General features: G+C 33.7%; 1 protein-coding gene across 1 annotated transcript; it reads left to right on the forward strand.

The window, feature by feature from the left end:
• The first annotated feature begins 1,358 nt into the window (after window positions 1-1,358).
• Window positions 1,359-20,601, forward strand: LOC130894091 (uncharacterized). The gene is made up of 5 exons (XM_057800669.1): window positions 1,359-1,405; window positions 5,898-6,150; window positions 8,561-8,814; window positions 17,563-17,850; window positions 20,348-20,601. Exons 1-5 carry the CDS (start codon window positions 1,367-1,369, stop codon window positions 20,549-20,551), a joined length of 1,038 nt encoding a protein of 345 aa, XP_057656652.1. The 5' UTR covers window positions 1,359-1,366; the 3' UTR covers window positions 20,552-20,601.

Genomic DNA, 20,601 nt, shown 5'->3' on the forward strand with positions numbered 1-20,601 from the left:
AACGTTGGTTAATTCCTTTTTTTTAACAATCGTCAAGCATTTATTTGTTTTTTAGGACTCATAACTAATATAAACTTTTATTTAAATTGTATTCAACGAACTTAAGAGAAATGATAACTGATATTCAACTAAAAAGAAACTAATTCGTGTGGAAGTTTGTATCAAATTAATAATTAGAAAAATGAAGAGTCGTGTACGATTATCCAAGATTTAACTCGTTCTGTTACTTTGAATTATGTATTTAGATGTCTCAGCAGCGGGTACACATATAACCTCACTTAATAAGTCGTGTGACTTACAGATGGCGCTAACAATGTCAAATCTATATGACATTGACAAACAAAAATACTGTACAAGATCGTGGGCGTACAGACACCGATGATGGTGGACTAGTCGTCAAATTGAGGTGGTTACTCCAGGAAGCATCAAAAAAGTTTAAAAATTTATTATATATATTCGTCAATTGACATTGCGTGAGATAGCTGAGGCCATAATGATATCAGAAGGCATGAGGAAGCTTTTTTTCAAAATGGGTGCGGCGTTTACTCACAGACAACAACGTGTTGATGATTCGGAATACTGTTGTGACATTGGATGAAATATGGATCCATAACACCGCTCCGGAATCCAAAAGATCATCATCTGAATGGACTGCAGTTGGGGAACCATGTCCGAAGCGTCCATGGACATAACAGTCAGCTGAGAAGGCTAGTGCTGCAGTATTCTGGATGTGGATGAAATATTTTTCATCGAATATCTACACATAGAGTTGTTGGATCATTTGAATGCAGAAATCAAGGAAAAACGACCTCATTTTTCGAAGAAAAAACCACTGTTTTATAAAGACAAAGTCGATGGCAACGATGGTTAAATTGAACGAATTACACTCCAGTGAAATTGTTTCCTCATCCACCGTATAGTCCAGATCTAGCTGGCAGTCACACGAGTTATTGAGTAATGGATATATTTATAAGGAAAGCGACTTATTCTTCACGAATTGTCGAGTGTTTGATGCCGATAATTTAAAAATTAACGCGTCGGTTTTTTGCTTGCACTAAAATCTATTTATTTAATTCGAAATATTAAGATTAGTGATAACTTTGAATTATACAGAGGTTCGAATTATCGAAGTAATCAATTTGGGATACTTCAAAGCTCAGGAACTCATTTGAGGACTTGTTTTCTTGTACTATTTGTAGGTAAACTGTAAATAGAAGCGTTAATGAAATTTTCACGGCAGTTACAACTAATTATAAAATGTTTTTGTCGGATTATTATTTGAATTTGACATTGGAATAGTTGCACTTCCGTTTTGATCATTTTTTTTTTCATTTACCATATAATGCGAAGGTAACATTTAGTAGGAATGTTGTTGATGTGTTGTTGTTTTCATATTTTTTTACTAGTAAGTTTTTATTTACTATTTTCACTAATAGTACAAAAAAAATAAACAATTTTTTGACAGACAATCAAGTTTATTCCAAATGTTGATCAACCTTAAATTTATTGATATATTGTTATTAGATTTAGGCATAATAAACATAAAAGTAGATGTGAAACTAATCGAAATAATGTAAATAATTCTAATACAGTACAATAACAAACGGAGAATATAAAAATAGAGGAGACGATAATATTAACTCAAACAATAGCTAAAACATGAGAAAAGAAAAAAATGATCAAGAATGAAAACAACGGAAATAAGAAAAACAATAGTACAACATGAAACATAACCTCAATAATTAGGAAGAAAGAGGTACAAATGAAAATGGAGGAGAAGAAAAACAGAAAGGAATTAATACAACATGGAACATAACAACGCTAATTAGGAAGGAAGAAGTACGAATGGAAATGGAGAAACGCAATATCAAAATAATAAGGAGGGAGGTAATGGGTCCTGACAAGGTACAGTATATTTCATGGTGGAAGGCATAGAGGAAAAAGAAATAACAGAAAATAATTATCATGAGATATTGAGATGCCCAAATGGAGAAAAACGTGGAAAGAGGTATGGAAAGTGTAGGAAAATAAAGCGGGAGATCAACAAATATAAATGGATGAAGATTACTGGAGTTTTGTCAAACAAACGAATTACTGATCGGAACCATTAGACGAAAGATACACATTTGTAGCTGAAGATACGAGGGTAGAAATATAATAGAGTACATTGTTCATACGGAAAAAATACGTCCAAGAATATACGAAAGAGGAAAAATATACTGGATAGAGTATCGGCAAAGATTGATCTAGAAATAGTGGATGAAATAAAAGAAATACAGTACAAGAAAATACCAATACATAAAATGAAAGAAGGGGAGATAATATCAGAGAGTAAAAAATACAAAATCCAGAGATTTAGATATAAAAACTAGAAACTGGAATTTAGGAAACAGATGAATGAAAATGCGGCGATATGTTGTATGAAATAGCAGAACAAGGATAGTACGAAACAACAAAAGAGAATTAGTTTTAGAATAAAAGAAGTACAGGAAGTAATAAAGAAGAAAATAACACAATCCAAAGAAGATTGACATAAAAAACAAAGTAGGGAGGTGATAGAAATTAAAGCGGATTTGTTGGATCCCTTGTTTGCTCCAAGTTCAATTCTTTATGGTGAAAACTACCACTCTGGAATTGGTACTTCTATGAAACCGGAGTGTGGAAACATTTCTCAAAAATTTGAACAACAATAAAGCGAGTAGTGTAGATGGAATATCATCAATCTTATGCAAACTCTTTTCTCCATCATATAAAAGAAGTTTACTGTAGATTGGAAAATTGGTCATGTTTAACCTTTACGAAAGAAGACGATTCCCAATAACTATTGTCCGATTGTTTTAGTCCTAGCCATTGCCATCATGGAGAAAATAGTTAACCAGAAAATCTTGAGATATCTTGAGTCTGCTAACTTCATCAAGGTCCATACCAATACGGTTTTTTGTTAACTTGGATCAACCGGGAACCTCCTGGTCTATATCATCAACGTTTGGGCTGAAATATGAAGAATCGCACTGGACAAATCGAAGACTCGTACTCACTCATCGACTAGCTTAGTTGCTTTGTTAAAGACTGAACCATCCAGTTCGCTATCGATGGACACACTTCGGAAAGGTTTGAAGTCAACGCCGGTCTTCACCTTCTGTATATCAACGATCTAATCGACGAAACTGTAAATATCGCCGACGATAACACAATCGTTCAAATCAACCACACCAATAAACACGGCTAACATCCGTCCGGCGATTTAGAAAGAACCATAGAAGACTTACAACAAAGATTAAGATATCTATAATTGAGGTTTTGATCACTTTATTAAATAGGAAAAATCAAAAGTTTCTTATACGTATATTGTGACTAAATCAGTTATATAGACCGTCAAGCCGGTCCTGTTCTAATATATTAATTGAATCTAGAGTTTGGCGGAAGTCTTTGGTAAATTTTTTATTTCTTAAAACGTCTGTTCACAACATTTTTATTGTTATTGTTTTCATAAAGACATTTTTGTTTGTTCAAGGCGAATTAGAGATTTCCTGGAAATCGTTGATTCTGAAAAGTTATTATAGTATATAAACATGTGTGTATAACTTCAATCTATTATTTTCTGGTTGAAAATTTTTGATGTAAATAAAAAGAACATCACGATGTGAATATACGGGGTCTTTCAAAACGTTCACATGCGAGTTATATCACTGCATTAAGCGAAAAAAATCGATTAAAAATTACCAAACAATCACATGTCTATAATGCAAAGTTCAAAAATGCTGCAGCAGCTAAATACTTTTATGGCTCTCTCGACCGCTCGATAGGGAGGAACTTTTCACAAGCTTTGATTGGATAAACCTTATTTTCAATTTGCGATTAATCTATGTGATATAACTCGCATGCGAACGTTTTGAAAGACCCCGTATATGAGAATGGGGAACAATGTAATAAATAATTTGGTAGTTCAATTTCAAACATATTTAACCAACTATAATATTCTGTTTCTCCGTTTTTTTTTAAAAAGCCATACATTCTGTATAAATATATGCGCATACATATATTTTTGAATTCAATCTTTCGGTAAAGTTCTTTGGTTCGTATCCGCTCGACTTATCAAAAAGAATGTCACATATATTTTGAAACTTACAATTTAATGCTCCCCTTTTACAATCCTCTCTCGAAAATATAAGAAGACCGAAAAATACGAGGAACTCGCTTAAGGCAAGCAAGTAACATAAAACAAAATCTAAAGTTTGCGTTAGCTCAGCCTTCATTAATTTTTTTTTTTTGGAATGAATCTCGTAACTAATTCCGAAAGCATCAAACTAATTAAAGTCCAACCAACAATTTGTCAGAAACACGCGATAAAAGGAAATAAAAATTACCAGAATGACATGCAACACAGGTATACGACAATAAATTAGTGGGATGGTTTTATACATAAATTATTCTAGTAAATTAGATAAAAAAAAAGTTATTAAAAATAATGAAAAAAGTTGTTATATCTCCAAAATAATGTTAAAAGTTAGACGAGAACTCTATCAAAATAAAACAAATTATAGTATAACAAAGAAAAGATGAAATTAATCATCATTTTCGTCACATAAGGGCAAATGGCGACTTTCATTATGCTTAGTGACTTTTCATCCAGTTTCGTTGAAAATTCGTTAAAAGGCAATCTAATTATCTTAAATTATCATAGCTATTTCGACAAATGCACTTAACTATAGTCCTACTTGAAACTGGAAGAAATGTATGAATTAAATAAATCTCACCAAGCGTCGCCACTGCTAATCGCAGGAATATTTCGAAGAAATTGTGTACATACGTTTTCCGACAGCTTCGGTTAATAGAAATGCATGTTTACGATTCAATGTTTCCATTGGTAAACAGTTGAGATGATGAGTCCACGTGGACTGACGCTTTCTTAATTTGGTCAGAGTATCGTACGTATTTATGAAACATTGATTTTTCCTCGCATAACTCTCTTTTGCAATTGATATTGGAAAAACTATACAAAAGTCTAGACTGGGGCTATTTGGGGTCCTCTGGATGTTACTGTGTGAGGTCAGGGAGGTATTGAGGGAGAGTCCAGGGAAATTTTTCGACAATTAGATGCCTGAAAAATAAGAGATTCATAGTATTCTTAGGATACCACAAGACTACAAAACACAGGCTGTAGAACTGCAAATAATTCTAACGGATTTCAAAGTAAAGGGCAGTATTCTATTCACATTAAGGTATTAAAAATTATGACAAACAGATTTTCGGGATTAGAAAAATGAATACTAACATCAGTTTTGAAAATCGTGTTTATCTAATAGTTCAGTTGGTAAGAGAATGGTCCAGGCCTGACCTACTGGTAGTAGTTGCTTTAAAAATATCATTATATTAGAGCCGAATTTTTGAGCCGTTTCATAACTATGGATGAAAAATGGGTCCATAACTTCACATCAGAAACAAAATAACAATCAAAACAATGAACTGAAAAGGGAAAATGAGCTCCAAAGAAGACAAAGACCCTTCCATTTGCTGGTAAGGTTATGGTGTAGGTTTTATGGGATAATTCACATTAATTACCTTCAGAAAGGAAAAACTTTCGACGACGAGTTTTATGCAAACTTATTGCAACGTTTAAGCGAAGAAATCAACCAAAAACGACCGCATTTGGCTAAGAAGAAAGTGTTGTTGGAGCTTAAAGAAGTTTTTTTTCAAAAGTTTTGTTTCTTAGACCAGGTACCTCTGGAACCATCCTCGTAAGCTACTACGTGTTTCATCAACTTAATATAGAAAATTCTAGATTATATTCCTCGTGAAATCTTAAATAATCGGTTCTTTTCGTAATATTATAACTGATAATATCGATTGAATAAATTTTATTTTATTATTTCATTCAAATAATGAGGAATTTTCAGATTCAGCATGTTACACTTGACGAAGATCCGGATATTAACACGATGTCATCGTCACAGCTGTCGTCTTCTACAGAAACATCCGCGTTCAACTTAACTTCCAGCATACCAATAATTAGCGTCGAAATACTTCGCGTCGTTTTGCCACCTGGGATCGGTAACGCCGTCAAGCTGATATGGGGAAGGAAATTGTATGATTTAAATTTAAACGTCACTTACGGGGTTCATTATGGAAAAAATGATGACGAATTGAAAGGTGATACATTATTTTATACAGAATAAGATGACATTTTACTCATTTACACACAATCCAAGCCAAAAATTTCATATTAATTCCTATTAATTCCTTTTATTTTGTACAAAGTACATCCAGGACAACTCTTCTTGGATTTTGCTCGTTTTGAAACACCCGATAGTGAATAAATGCAAATAGAACCAATACCAAAGTATGCCTCAATCTCACACTTTGTTTCACGGTGATCGGTTTACGCCCATCATCGATGTTTCTTGGCACAACAGGTAATTCATCCCCTAACGAAGTGTTATCACGATTGAATTAAGAAAACCAACGAAAACACGTTCTCACCACCTGAAGGCAAACAAAGACCTAATAACTTGACTCACCAATCTTATAGTGAATTTTCCCATTGATAAACTATATAGTGGGTTGTGAGGAATTGGCCCTTTGTCCCTATTGAAGCTTCTCTCACAATTTGCAATGAAATTACCTTCATTCTCTGAAGACGATAAGTTGGTTATCGAAACGCACTTCAGTCTTCAGTCTCGTCGAAACGCTCGTCGGACTGTGTAATTGTGTGTGTTAGTGTAGTGGTGATGTAAACACTGTGTTAAGTACCTTTGGATTCGCGAAAACGATTTCGCTACATACTGAACATTATATTTTGTGCATCATCCTCTAAATCCTGATCAAAGAATATTCATTAGCATGTCCAATTTCGGTTTGCGTAATTTTTAGATCTGGTTGGCTTGAAAAAATTCCATATTTTTGAGTCTCTCTTGCATATCACGAGTTATTGTATTGGAAATAATTTGCACCAGGAAAAATGTGTTCTGAATAACCTTTGATTTCGGTATGATCATTTATCCAGATGTAGTTTTTTCGTACTGCCCTGTATGACTAAGAGATTTCTCATAAATAACCTCAGGGGTGAATTTTTTGTCAGTAGTCGCCGAATTTGACAGTTTGATTTGCACAAGTCCCTGTAGCTGTCTACCTTTTAAATAATGAAACATATCTCCATCGTCCTCATTTGCAGAATCTTCATGAGTTTTAATATTGATCTCACGGTGTTCAATGATTATTTCATCTACTTGATGAGCCTTATTTGAATCGCTATAACCTTCGGACAAAGCTAGACCCCTTTGAAATAAAATACCATTTAGTATCACCGAACTTTGAAGACTCTATACAATATTGCTTCAAAAAATTGGTTAACCCAAACTGGAAATAACTTTGACACTATTTTTCTTGGAATATCAATTCGTAAATGTTCGCGGATCCGTGGATAGGACATGAAAGTGTTTTGGCCAGACGTATCACCAGATTTAACCAGATTTTGTCTATTCAGAAGAATTGATGCTCGCAACAAGACGATCGAGATAATACTAAATTCAGATTATTATCTTAGAAACATTATTTTGAGTCTTCGATAGCTTTTTAAGGTATACACGCATCTTTTTCTCGAAAATTGGAAACAAGAAAAAGTTACTTGGTCATAAATCGGGTGAAAAAACGAAATTTATCTTCTTCAGATATTCAGTTTTGTTATGTGGTTTATGTGGAATCCATATTTTTATATCTAAATGTTCATACAAAATCTATTTTATTGCAATATAACAATCGATTTTGGCTGAACTTTTCGACATTCATCGTTGATGAACGAAAACCAATTGTAAGGGAGTTTTCTCTGATGATGCATAATTACCTGAAGTTGCAAGAAGCGATTTCATGAATTTTTATTGACTTTTATATCATTAAAAATCATCCAACATTAGCCTCCACAGGTGATTTGCATTTTGATACAAACCTTCTTCTTTTAAACGTTCACTACCAATAACTGAGTCAATTTCCAAATTGCCACTGATTTCGCGTTAACAAACGTCAATTTTCACAAATACAGTCATGTCACGTCCACAACGCTAGCTATTGGTCAATTCTAAACACTTCAAAAGCAACCCTCGTCAAAAAGACATCACCTCTTCATTGTTGATGACCAATTCACTAAAAACGTATACTATTACCAAGCAAATACTAAACAACGTGGCGTCTTCAAACTTGAAACGATTTTCAAGCAACTACCGCCATCTCTAGGTCAAGCCAGTTACTTCTGGAACCATTCTCGTACATTAATGTAATCATTTTAAAAAGCAAATCATCATTCATAAATCAATCTATTGGACAAAGAATTTTTAGTATACCTACTAATCACGTAACTTTTCCTTGGTTTCTTTAATTTTGTTTCCAAGTAAACAATACATTCTAGAATTTTTTTGATATACAATCAACTGAATTTATATGTCGAAGATTTTTGATAGATGACATTATGTATATGGTTCTGATAATATAATAAATGTACCTCTGAACGTCATCGTAATTCAAATCAAAATAATTTTATCAAGCTCTGTATTATTTGTTTTTTTTTCAGTACCAAAACTTTTGACAACAAACGAAAGCGTCCTAATTGAAAACTTGGATTTTTGTACCCAATACAGTTTTGCTGTGAGCGTCGGTGACGAATATAAAATTAATTTAAACAACATTCGAAGCGTCGTCACCTATTTAGATCGTAAAGCCCCGCCGCAAAATTTGCAGGTCGAATTCGAACCTCAAAATCCACCATGTTTATTTATTAAGTGGTCGGCTTCGTGTGCAAATATTGGACAAACGATTGGATACGTTGTAAGTGCGATTTAGAATAAAACCGATTTTTAAATTGTTGTTTTCAAACATTATATTATTATAGTTCATTTGTTCAGGATGAAAACAATTCGTAAACACCTTTATAGATAATAATCTATCAATAAGTAATAACAGTTTTTACCACAAAATATACCAAATAAGAATATCAACTTGCATGTAAATTTCGGCAACACAAATTTAGTTCTGCGACTTACCAATCGTGGCGTTAGTGTAATAAAGATATGTCATTACTGTCAATGTCAATTGTCAAGATAAATTAATATTGCCGTCTTGTTTGTTCTTGGTAGCTGCACTGGAACTGTACTGAACTGGATCAGTGCAGGCAAGTTCATGAGTGTATAGAATTAGATCGATCGGATACAAAGAACGATGTAATATAGAAATGCAATTTGTTAATTGTTGTATTTGAAGTTATTTGATGTGATTCAGACCTTGTAGTATCAAGAATAATGTAAAACGATTAAGTACTTTTTAATATTTTACATCCGGTTTACACTTATTGCACTGTCTTGCACTGCACTGGCTGAACTATCTCTAGATCAAGTAGTGCAATAAACTGGGGAACTAGTTCTCTTGCACTGCTACTAAGAACAGCGTCACTAGCGATGGTTCTGGTACAAAGAACGCTTTGGTGTACACTTTTTGAACTAGTTCTGCTAGAGCAGCTACTAAAAACGAAGTTCATATGTCAAATGTGTTAGTAATGACGAAGCTAACAAATAATTAGGCTGCAACCTTCGAAACAGACAAACGCGAGATTAACAGCTTTCGAATCGATTATATTTCAAACGCACTTCTATATATATATATATATATATATATGATTCAATATCTATTCATTCGATGATTTTCATAAATTTCGAGATATTGTCCACTGGAATCGAAAAAAAAAAGATTCGTAATTCGTAATATTTAACAATTTTTACCTAACTTCTCTGAACTATATATATTTATTGGTTAATATTTAGCTCACTGGCTATGCAATTTTCTTGTATATCTAAATCGTACTAATTTCAAAAAACTTTAACAACTATCATCAATATCACCATCTACCAACTTTTAAATTTAAACTCAAATCAAATAGAAACTCAGTCGTGAGTTACTTCTAATAGAATTTTCAATTGATTTTGAAGTATTCCTTCAATGGTTTTTCGTTACAAGCTAGTGAAACTAGTTTGGACTTGAATTATACAGCAGTTTTGGATTTTCTACCGATTCATCAGTAGTATTTACAAGTTTACAAATCAAAGAAAATAAAAAAGATTACTAATTAGGGAATGTATAGAAATATAAGTAATTTCTGATACAAAACTTAGTACTGTCATTATATATATTATTACAAAATAATTTAAATAGGTTGTAAAGGTTTGGAAAGGTCAAAAGCCCTGTGTATTAAGGTGCGTTTAGACATAAATTTTTTTTTAAATTTTCATAGATGTACCTGAGCTACTACAAGTTTTCGTGAAGGTTTGGAAAGACCAAAACTGTACGGCGGATCCATCAATTCGCTGTTTAGACTGTTCGAAAACGTTTCAGTTTGAGCTGACGTGTGAGAGCTCGAATTGTCGAAATGGAAAATGATTCGTCTGTCAAACAATAGGTTCGAAACTTTTTCACATGAATACCCCCAAATTTTCCGTTCTTTCGCTATTGGTAAGATAAAGAAGTTTCACCTCCCAAGTGCGGTGCTCTGGTTTCACCAAGACCTCTCAAAAAAGGGTAAAATCGGAATAATTTACATATTTTTGGAATAAAAAAATCAGATATCTTTCACATTAGCGTATAGGTTGTTAGCGAATTCGAAAAAAATAATTCTAAGCATTTTATTTTTCAATTTTTTCCTGTAATAAAAAAATCAGTTTTTGGATCCCATACACTAGTCGAATTTTTCTCATTCACAAGCAATTCACATTTTTTACCCACAAAAAAACTACACTAAGAAATATGAATCCTTATAAAAGTTATATACAAAAAATGATGTTTGAGAAAAGACAGCCAGTCAATAAAAAGTCTAACTATTAATAATTTTGCAAAAAAGAAATATCATTGTGCAATGTTTGTAAAAGTTACGGATGAGAATTTTTTGAGAAACGATAGTTCCACAGTTTTATTTGAATAAATATATGACAAATGACAGGCTGTATTGACAGTTCTATAAAGAAAAGGTTGTTTGACAAATGACAGACTGTTAGCTGTATAAATTGAAGTATCGTGACGCATAGAGGATCATCACAGAAATATACTCGGAAAACAATAGAAAATTGTTGTGATTCTACACTAAGAAAAATGAGAAATTGCAAAAATCGAGGATACGGATTTAGTATTGAATAAGCAGCAACTTTTTGCCTGTACCATAATATTTTGACATATGACAGGTAATTAATGAAATAAATGAGTTCTGTTCTTCTGATTCAATATCATCTTTGGACAATATTCAGTATGAGCTGCGTATACCCTATGCAGTCGAAACCAAATGAATTCAATTGAATTTCACATTTATTATATTTATTCATAATATAGAATGAAGTAACCTCACACGAGACCTATTTTATTTGCTGTAGGTAAATATTTTTGAGTCTAATCCTTTCGCAGCATCCATTTCACTAGAGAGATCGTTAAAATGAATTATGTAATGCAGTTCCAACGTTTATGTCGGTAAAAGCATTCAAACATTTATGATTCTGAGAAAAACAGTTCACATATAGTACAGAAAAATTGAGCTATTTTGAGCTAAATCCTTAAATTAAATTGGGCGGTTTTAATTTTTTAGATTCTGGAAGGTTTTGGGATACTGAATAAGCCCAGCAACTCTTAACAAAATTTCGAAATCTTGGAACCCTCGAAAACATTTTGAAACGCGAATAACCTGAAAATTATGAGAAATTAGAAACAAACCGCAAAAACAGTTTCCATGTACGTAATTTAGCTTGAATTCACACTGGCGGGAATTCGCGAGCGCATGTTCGTGCTCTCAGCGTCGCTCCAACGAAAAAATAATCAGAAAACTTTTTTATAGAAAATTTTGTGCTCTACATTTTTTGAGTTATTCGCATCACTAAATTTTCTTAACGTACAAGTTTTCGAAATTTTGTTAAGAATTCCTAGTCTTATTCAGTAACCAAAAACCTCTGAGAATGTAGAAAATGAAAAGCGCCCAATTTAATTTCGGGCTTAATCCTATTTTACCTGCACTAATACCAGCCAGCGATAATAGCGCTTATCCAAGATAACTAACCCCAACCCCAAATATATGTTTATAGTGATTACAGCTTCAAAAATAGTTTTTGATTATTTTTATTATCAAACGTGAGTGCGGCAATGCGAACCAATAATAAAATTGATTGAAACATAAACAGAAATGAAGAAGAGGAAAAACTTTCAGAACAATCAAAGTATTTACCAAGAAACAGACCGTAGGAACCTTGATTTGAACTTTACTAGGTAAACTAAAAGGTTCGTACAACATGCACAACATTGGAGATTGTGCGTAATGTTTTTAACATGAAGATCGTATCCAGTTAGAAGCCAAACAACCAGTAGAAATTGGCACTTGATTTGGAGAAAATAGCAGAAGCTCCATCTCGTGTCAGATGCGTACAACCATCTTCGTAGAATTTATTTTTCTAGATGTACTAAAAATAGGTTTCCCTTGGTGCTTTTACTGATCCCAATCTGACAAGCAAATCGGCATCATCGCTGTTGTTATTGCCTGAATAATCAGGCATCAAACTGGACTCAATATCGATAACCAGCTCTTGTACAACTTTTTTGCACTCCAGGATAAGCCTGGAGGAACCGTTTCAGGAGTTACGACTTTTATTCACATTCCACCAGCGGATTAGAAGAATGTAGTATGTTCTCCAAGCGAGAAAAAAGTCTTCTTCTTAAGTGTCTTCCGCAAAGTCTGCTCTAATCAAGCCAGTTATCTTGGAATCATATGTGTATCACCTCTTTTTATCATTTTATATTGCGTCCTCAGAATCCCCTGTCCACTGTTGTTTATCTATGTTATGTATCTGCAAACCTTTGTCGTCATGATTTCCAAAAGAGCGTAGAGAAATGTTTTATAGTAACTATTTTCTTATTTGACTTCATTTGTAGTAATAAAAAGCGTTAGATCATTGAATTCAATCCTATTCTGAAGTTGAATCTTCTTTATGCTTGCTATGTGTAGTATAACCTTTATTTTTTCATCGATATTTATTTGTACAATTTGACTCATCTTCATAATCGACATCTTGTGCACCTGGACAGGTGAAACGACTCCTGTTAAAGATAATATATTCATAATATCCCGAATAAGTCAATTTTTGTGAAGAAGATACTGGAATTTATATCGTAGGTGCCTTTTTCTTTGGTGACAACTTGAATGGAGACAAATCTTTACAGCTTTTCCAAAATAATGTTGTTTCAGCTTTGATAAACTTCTGATCGGAAGCCCACAAGATCAGCAAGATGGAGCAACGCCTCATCACCATGAGATGATTTAAACAGACGAATTATTTTTGTGATTAGATCAGTCACGCCTGAGATGTTGAGTTTATACATTTATACATATTTGATTAGCTTGTTCGCGGCGAGCACTTTGAACATATCCTTAGATCCATCAATGTTTTTTTGTATGTTCGCAGCGAATTTGTAAAATACAATGATTAATGTTAATTTATGTATTAAATATGAAAACATTCAATATTTTCGAAGGTATATAAACATGGATTATGTCTAGAATTTTCTAACGAAAATATGGGAAATAGCATTGGTAGGTGAAAAATTTTATGGGACGCCTCAACCAATAGAAGATTGATTCATCAACTTATCCCGTGGTTAGATATCTGGCTTAACCACCCTCATGGAGAGGTTGATTATTATCTGGCCCAAATGATCTTCGGATTTGAATCCTTTAGGGAAAACCCTTAAAAATGAAAACATGAAGATTCCCTGGAGTGCTCAACCTCCGCAAAAGTCAACGAACATATATTCTTCACATCCCCTGCTTCATCAGGAATTTCGACAAACACGTTCGCAGCTGAAGAGAAAAAAACATGTAGTAGAATCGAGATATTGGAAGGATTTCCGAGGTATAATTGATTTTCAAAAACTTGATATGAGGCTTTAGTCCAGCAGGGTTATACCTCAAGAAGTAAAAATTTGAATTGAGATTCCTCTAGTTCTTACAAGAGCCGTTTAACCTAACCAGGGACACCTTGTATACCTCATTACTCAGAATAAGCGTGGATCTATCATTTGCACGAAAGTTTTTTCTTTCTTATCCATAATTACACTGTCTGAGGCACGTTTCGATAACCAAGTTATCGTCTTCAGATACTGAAGGTAAACTCACATGATAAATGAATGGATTATAATCGAAAATGTTTCTGTAAAATCGTTCGTTTCGATTATTTTCATATTTTCTCTATGTCTGTTGAAATAGCACGACGAAATATTAGTTATTGATTGAAAAACAAATTGTAGCTTCAAAATATTTCCCTGGAAAATTCACTAGTAAAATTTCCACAAATAGTTAACAAGATTCCAATTTGAACATTATAATGAAAATTTTCTAGATTACTATGTTTATATATCCTGCTTCGAAAGTTGATTTCGTTCTACCGGGTGTCACAAATTATGGGAAAAACTCGTTACTCGTAACTGAATTTTTAATTAGTTCGATAAGGAAAAAACAATTTTTGAGTTTGAAAAATATTCTATTCCCTCCATAGATTTAAACACATTCGATCTAGTTAGCATTTTTTAGAACCGAAAACAGTCAGAAGTCAATTCTGACCAATGAAGCAGATGCTACAACATTTACGTGACAATTTTCGATGATGCATTGGAAGTTTTGTTTTTCCAATGAAAAATGATCGTTTTCCATATTAACCATATCTTTCTCACTCATTTCTACATCTAGGTAATCTGAAAAATCACAACAATACTGAACACACTTACCAGAAATCCGAGATGGTTGCAGCCCTCAACTTGATTCCCAATTTTTGGAGTAGGATCCTGGATTTGAAGATTCCTACTTGGTAGCTATAGATCAGCGAAATAAAATCATCAAAATCAAGTGTAAATAAGTAGAGGAAGACCCCAAAATGATGCAAATTTTCAATCTCCTCTAAAACGTCTAAAATATTATTGAGAAAGCTGCAGATGAAAATATTTTTCATTCCAATTTAACACAGATGTTTCTGTAAATTAATACCACATCCTTAATACATCCTAATCCACTTTTAACATATTTCTAGGCTTTTATTAACTCCATCTTAGTTAATCGACTATCTTCCATGAACAAATCCTGTTTTGTTTCAAGCGTTAACGCATTTCTTAACATCTTTTTCGTTGACTGTCTCCAAGACCTGTATTACCACTTCTGAATGCAGTATTCTACTGTTCAAATTGTAAATAAATAATCCTTATAGCCTTTTAAACATAGTTCAAGCTTTTGCTTTAGTGCCAGACCTTTCTACATCGTTTGAAGCGTGTAGTTCTACTTCTTTGAACATCTTAGAAATATGGTAGCTTTAGATGGTGTTTTGTCACGAATTCCATTCCATTTTTTCACAGAGAAGAATAGCACGTTCTGAGTACGTTACCATATCTCAGAAGTGAAGTAGTAAACCTCCTAGAACATTTGCCAATAGGACTAGTAAATTCAAGAGAAAAACTAATTTCCTAGCTTTCACCTCAACCCTTGTATATTATTGTATATTAACTGTACTCCAAGGTAATACTTTTATATAATAGTCCTAGTTTATTAGTCGAATAAGGTCTCACAGATGTTGCAATGATTATGTGGTATATTTTAGATTCCAATGCAATTTCCAGTACGTTAACGACTAAAGTTCTAAGTTCTAAAGTAAATAATTTAATGAGAATAAAATAAACTGTAGGAGAATTTTGCAGCGAATAAACCCTTGTTCTGTATCACGTTCGTTTGAACAAGGTGCTTTTGATATCAACTGATTCATATAATCTCCTAAAACAAATGAAATAAGTTAATAAAAGATATAAAATTAGGAATATTTGAATAAGTTGCGTGGATTTCGCCGATATAGTAGTTCATTTGATGAAAATCATTAATCTTTTTCCAAATATTTCATTCTAAATATGAAATTAAGCTGCGTCTTGAGGTCGTAAAGACAAAATCACACTCAATTAAACATTCGGAACTTCAAATTATCGAAAACTGCAAGTAGGGATGGACAGCTTGAGGAATTGGGTGTCCACCATCTTGAATGTCATCTGTCAACTGTCGTCTGTTCTTCAATGTTTATGATCATGTCTGTCATCTGTGTGCCTTGTTGTCTATTATCGTACCAAAGCCCTCATTCATATAATCTCCTAATACAAATGAAATAAAATAATAAAAGATATAAAATTAGAAATATTTGAATAAATTGCGTGGATTTTGACGATTATTAGTTCAATTAATGAAAATCGTTCATCTTTTCCCAAAATTCGTTGTTAATATGAAATAAAGCTGCGTGTTAAGGTCGTAAAGACAAAATCACACTCAATTGAACATTCGGAACTTCAAATTATCGAAAACTGCAAGTAGGGATGGTGGCATTTGAGCGTGAAATAATTTTAGATTGACATCATAAGGAATTGGATGTACTTCATCTTGGATATCATCTGCCAACTGTCGTCTGTCAATCTGTCGTTCCCTCCATCTGTTTTGTGATGTTTATGATCATGTCGGCCATCACATACATTTCCAGTCAATACTAAGAAGAGGTTATGTTGGTCTTGAATGACCTGATCCCTTTGCAACCCTCCCCCTAGGAAGATCTAGTATCTTATAGCGCGGTCTTCGTTTTATTTTTCTGAATCTCATTGCCAAAACAAAGTAATACAATTTCTTTATATAGATTGATTTCGTGTGCCAATCAAAGTCTTCCTATTACCTATGAAGGTTTCTTCCTTTCTGCAGCCATGAGATTGGAAGCATATCTTTTTGTTTTTCTCGATTTCTGAAAGAGGAATTTCTACTACAGGTTCGATTCCTACCAGTGGTTAAACGGCTTAGTTGTTGGTACTATCATTGCTTCTGAGTCCTCCAAATACTTGATTTCTTCGCTCAAACGTTGCAATAACTTCGCATAATACTCACAATATTCCAAATAACAATGACAAATTTCTTCCACGATAAAATCTCTAACAGATGTTCCATTGAGCTGGCTAATAAACCTTTGCGAGCTTGTTTGGTACATTGATTTTCATTAACCATTCACCTAAACTTCATTTAAACCAGACGCTTGTACCATTATACAATCCGTTCACAAAACTTCTTTTTCTCATCTCAATCCCAGTCTTGTTAAATTCCAAATTTTCAGTTTTTCTTAAGTCGCCCAGCTCCAGCTCTCATATCATCCTTTTAGTACTCTGTCTAGTATTCCTCGTATGTTGGGTTTCTTGCTTAATGCCCACGTTATATATTTAATTGAATCTGTGGGTAATACCATGGATAAGAAGATAAATCAGAATAACCCGGAAAATATTCTCTAGAAATTAAAGGAATAGATTCAGGAAAATGCGGTAGACTATAGCCAGATAAAAAAGATCCGGGTGGGTGATTCCCAATGAGGAAATGGAGGTCGTGAAAATACATGGTTCAGGATTCAGTTAAGATTTCTTAAGGCTTCATGTGAAGCTAGTTGTATTTCCATTTTTTATTGCCGTTATGACTTGAAAGCAACAGTAATTGTTCTTTTTACATTCCAGATTTCTCTATTTGATCATGAGACAACTCATTATACAATCATAACATTGCCCCCTAGCAACCGAGTAGATTTTAGTCATCCCTTTCAAACTTATTACGGAGCGAAGTTTGATATAAAAGTATCTACCAACTTTCCTGGTTCAGAAGCCACAAAAATTGTCACATACAAAGTTCCGAATTTTTTGGAACCATATAAAGTGAAAATATCAACAAATCTAGAAGCAGGTGCTTTCATGCTATATTGGAAAGAGCCTTACGTACCTTCTTTTATTGACAGACTATATTATGAGGTATGTAGATTTATTATTATTTTTGTTTTTGTTTTACTTGATATCGGACAAGCTTTTGACTTAGTGTGGTATCAATAGCTGCTATACGAAATTGAAAGAAATCATCCCCCAAACTACTACTTCTGAAATCTTAATTAACCAACTGAACCTAGACGAAAAACTTAACTGGAAACGTCACATCACAAAAAAAAGAAACCAACTTGATATAAAAGCAAGAGGACTAAATTGATTGATAGGGAGAAAATCTAAAGTCTCACTTGAAAACAAAACAATAAAGCTGCGTTTCCAAATCTAATAGAAATATTATTCGGAGATCCCCATAGATGCTCTATGGTATGTATCAAAACAAACCATTCATGTGGACCTGTACAAGAAGTCATTCAAGAGAGGACACCACGAAACTATAGAAACCCAACCAAATCCTCTACAAGAGGAGTTGTTAACGCCAAGAAACGCGAAAGGACTGAAAAAAAGTTGACCAGTTACATCACTGGATGTAAGCTTTGGATTGGTTCTTTTATGTATCCTTCTGCTACGTTGGAAGAACGACATCTTCCGTGTCTTTTCGAATGAAAACATCAGCATCGCTTTCTACCAACATGGTTTGGTACTTTTGGACATAATTCCCGAAGAGATTGAGACATTTGTCATATATGTGGATAAGCTTTTCAATAACCTCTTCAAAGAAAGTTGCCCCCAATGCCAAAACAAACCTTAAAACTTCTGGAAATTCCATAGATTAAGTAGTATAATGGTGAATCTGTGATTTTCTTCAGCCATTCTATCAACTCGTTGAACCAGGTCAATTGAAATAACAGATTTGTATCCTTGGTTCCTTTCATCATGCACATCATCACACTTCGCAAATCACACTCAGCGGGAACACCAATAAAGGCGGTTATGTTCAATTGGCTATAGCACAACGCCGACTGACGTCTGAATATCAATAATGGCGGAGTGTGTAGTGCGAGAGTTTCGCAGACGTAAACAGCGCATGCTTGTTTTCTTCTACTCTCGTAGCGTCTGCACGGAACAATTGGAGCTCTTGTAAGATTTACCGAAGACTAAATCGTCACTGGAAATCCAAAAATAATCATTGGTGTGATAATATTGAAAGTAATAACATATCAGAGACTAACCATAGACAAACATTCTCGTACCTCAAGAAGCTTGATACTAATCTTCCAAGACACTCAAATCCTGATACAGACATTCGTTCATGTCTTCTAAATTATCTGGAAACGTGACCAAGTGACTACGCAGGAAGTGTAGTTTAAAGCTCATATTTCACCCCACAGTCCTTGCAAGTTCAATATAATTTTCAAATTGTTGAGTTTCCTGCATTACAGGGATGAAAGTTGTCCAAGCCTTTAGCTCTAGCTTAGTTACAGAATTCTGAATGAAATATTTCGTCTAATTCCGAGGTTATAAAAAATAGCGACTTCAATATTTTGGCAAGATGTGAAAAAATCAGTCTACAATTATTTACAGTTGAGTCCGTCTAATCCGAATTAATTGGAATCAAACAGTGTTCGGATCAGCTAATTGTTCGATTTAGATGAAATAACTAAAATAATCGAAAATAATGCAATTTAACGTGTCCGTAGTGTTAATATATGAACAAATAATACAAAAAAAAAGTTTTAATATATCATTTACTGTACCAAGCGTGGAAACGAGACATCAAACTAGGTCACTGTTTATAACTTATAGTTTTTTGACTTGAGCGGGCGGTCAGTTTAGTAATGAAAATGATCTATTCCCATGTGCTATCCTTTTGATCCACAATGCACCGTCTCACCGAGACATTCAAGAACTTATTTGCGTTAAGATAAAGGCAATGAACCAGGGAGTTTTGCAGGCGCTGAAATTGAAGTATCGAAAACGGTTTTTGAAACCTTCAATTGAAGACATCACTTTGGTACAAAAGGTTAGAGAATAAACTATGGGCAGCTGAATAAACTAAGGATATCTTTGGAATTTGAAGAATAAAAAATGACATCGTTAGCCTGATTCTTATGTTACAGAACATTCCAGGTGGTGAGGATGCTGTCGAAACAGACGCTAATGAATGGATGAAGTTTTAACAGATGATGACATCATCGCAGACGTGACTCATGAACAGGTTTAGTGCGACGAGGAGGAGGGGTGAGCGATGAATCAAGGTGAGCAGAGGGAGGGAGGTACGTCTCGCACAATGAGGCAGCAGCTGCTCTTGACCTTGCCCTTCCCTACTTGGAGCAGTTGCCAGCAGCTGTGAAAGTCAGTTGAAATTTTTGACATAAACATTATCAAAGAATCTTTTGTTATTTTCTTCGCTAACTGTATTTATCGCTTCTTCAAGCATTACATTAGTCAGAATACAAAGATCTGCGTCAAATATTTTGTAGTATCCAAAAATAGAATTTGCTTAGGATTAATATGAATTACTAATATTATAATTTCATATTACCTACATTCATACAGTAAACTCTTTGAGCGATGTTTTCTTCTATAGGTATACATTTACAAAAGCTTGAATACTTCGGATGTATTTGAAAAGTATTACGTGACAAGGCCAGTTTTAATTTACAAAGGAGACGAGCCTCAATACATGTTTAGAGTGGGATCAGTTTCGTATGACGGTCAATATCGATCTGTTTTAACAGACCCGCTCGTGGCTGATGTCTACGGCGAAGTTCATGAAGTTGAAATAGATTAATTTGTATTTTTAATAAGTTCTTTTTCCAATAAAATTTTTTTCCAATAAAA

Source organism: Diorhabda carinulata, chromosome 5, assembly GCF_026250575.1.
Source record: "Diorhabda carinulata isolate Delta chromosome 5, icDioCari1.1, whole genome shotgun sequence".
NCBI classification, from domain to species: Eukaryota; Metazoa; Arthropoda; class Insecta; order Coleoptera; family Chrysomelidae; genus Diorhabda; species Diorhabda carinulata.

Bases quoted from the DNA above. Each gene is read 5' to 3' on its own strand.
- LOC130894091 (XM_057800669.1), top strand. From the start codon at position 1,367: ATGTTGTTGATGTGTTGTTGTTTTCATATTTTTTTACTA. The intron at 8,815-17,562 runs GTAAGTGCGATT...TTTACATTCCAG, and splicing joins GACAAACGATTGGATACGTT to ATTTCTCTATTTGATCATGA. The intron at 17,851-20,347 runs GTATGTAGATTT...TTTCTTCTATAG, and splicing joins TTGACAGACTATATTATGAG to GTATACATTTACAAAAGCTT.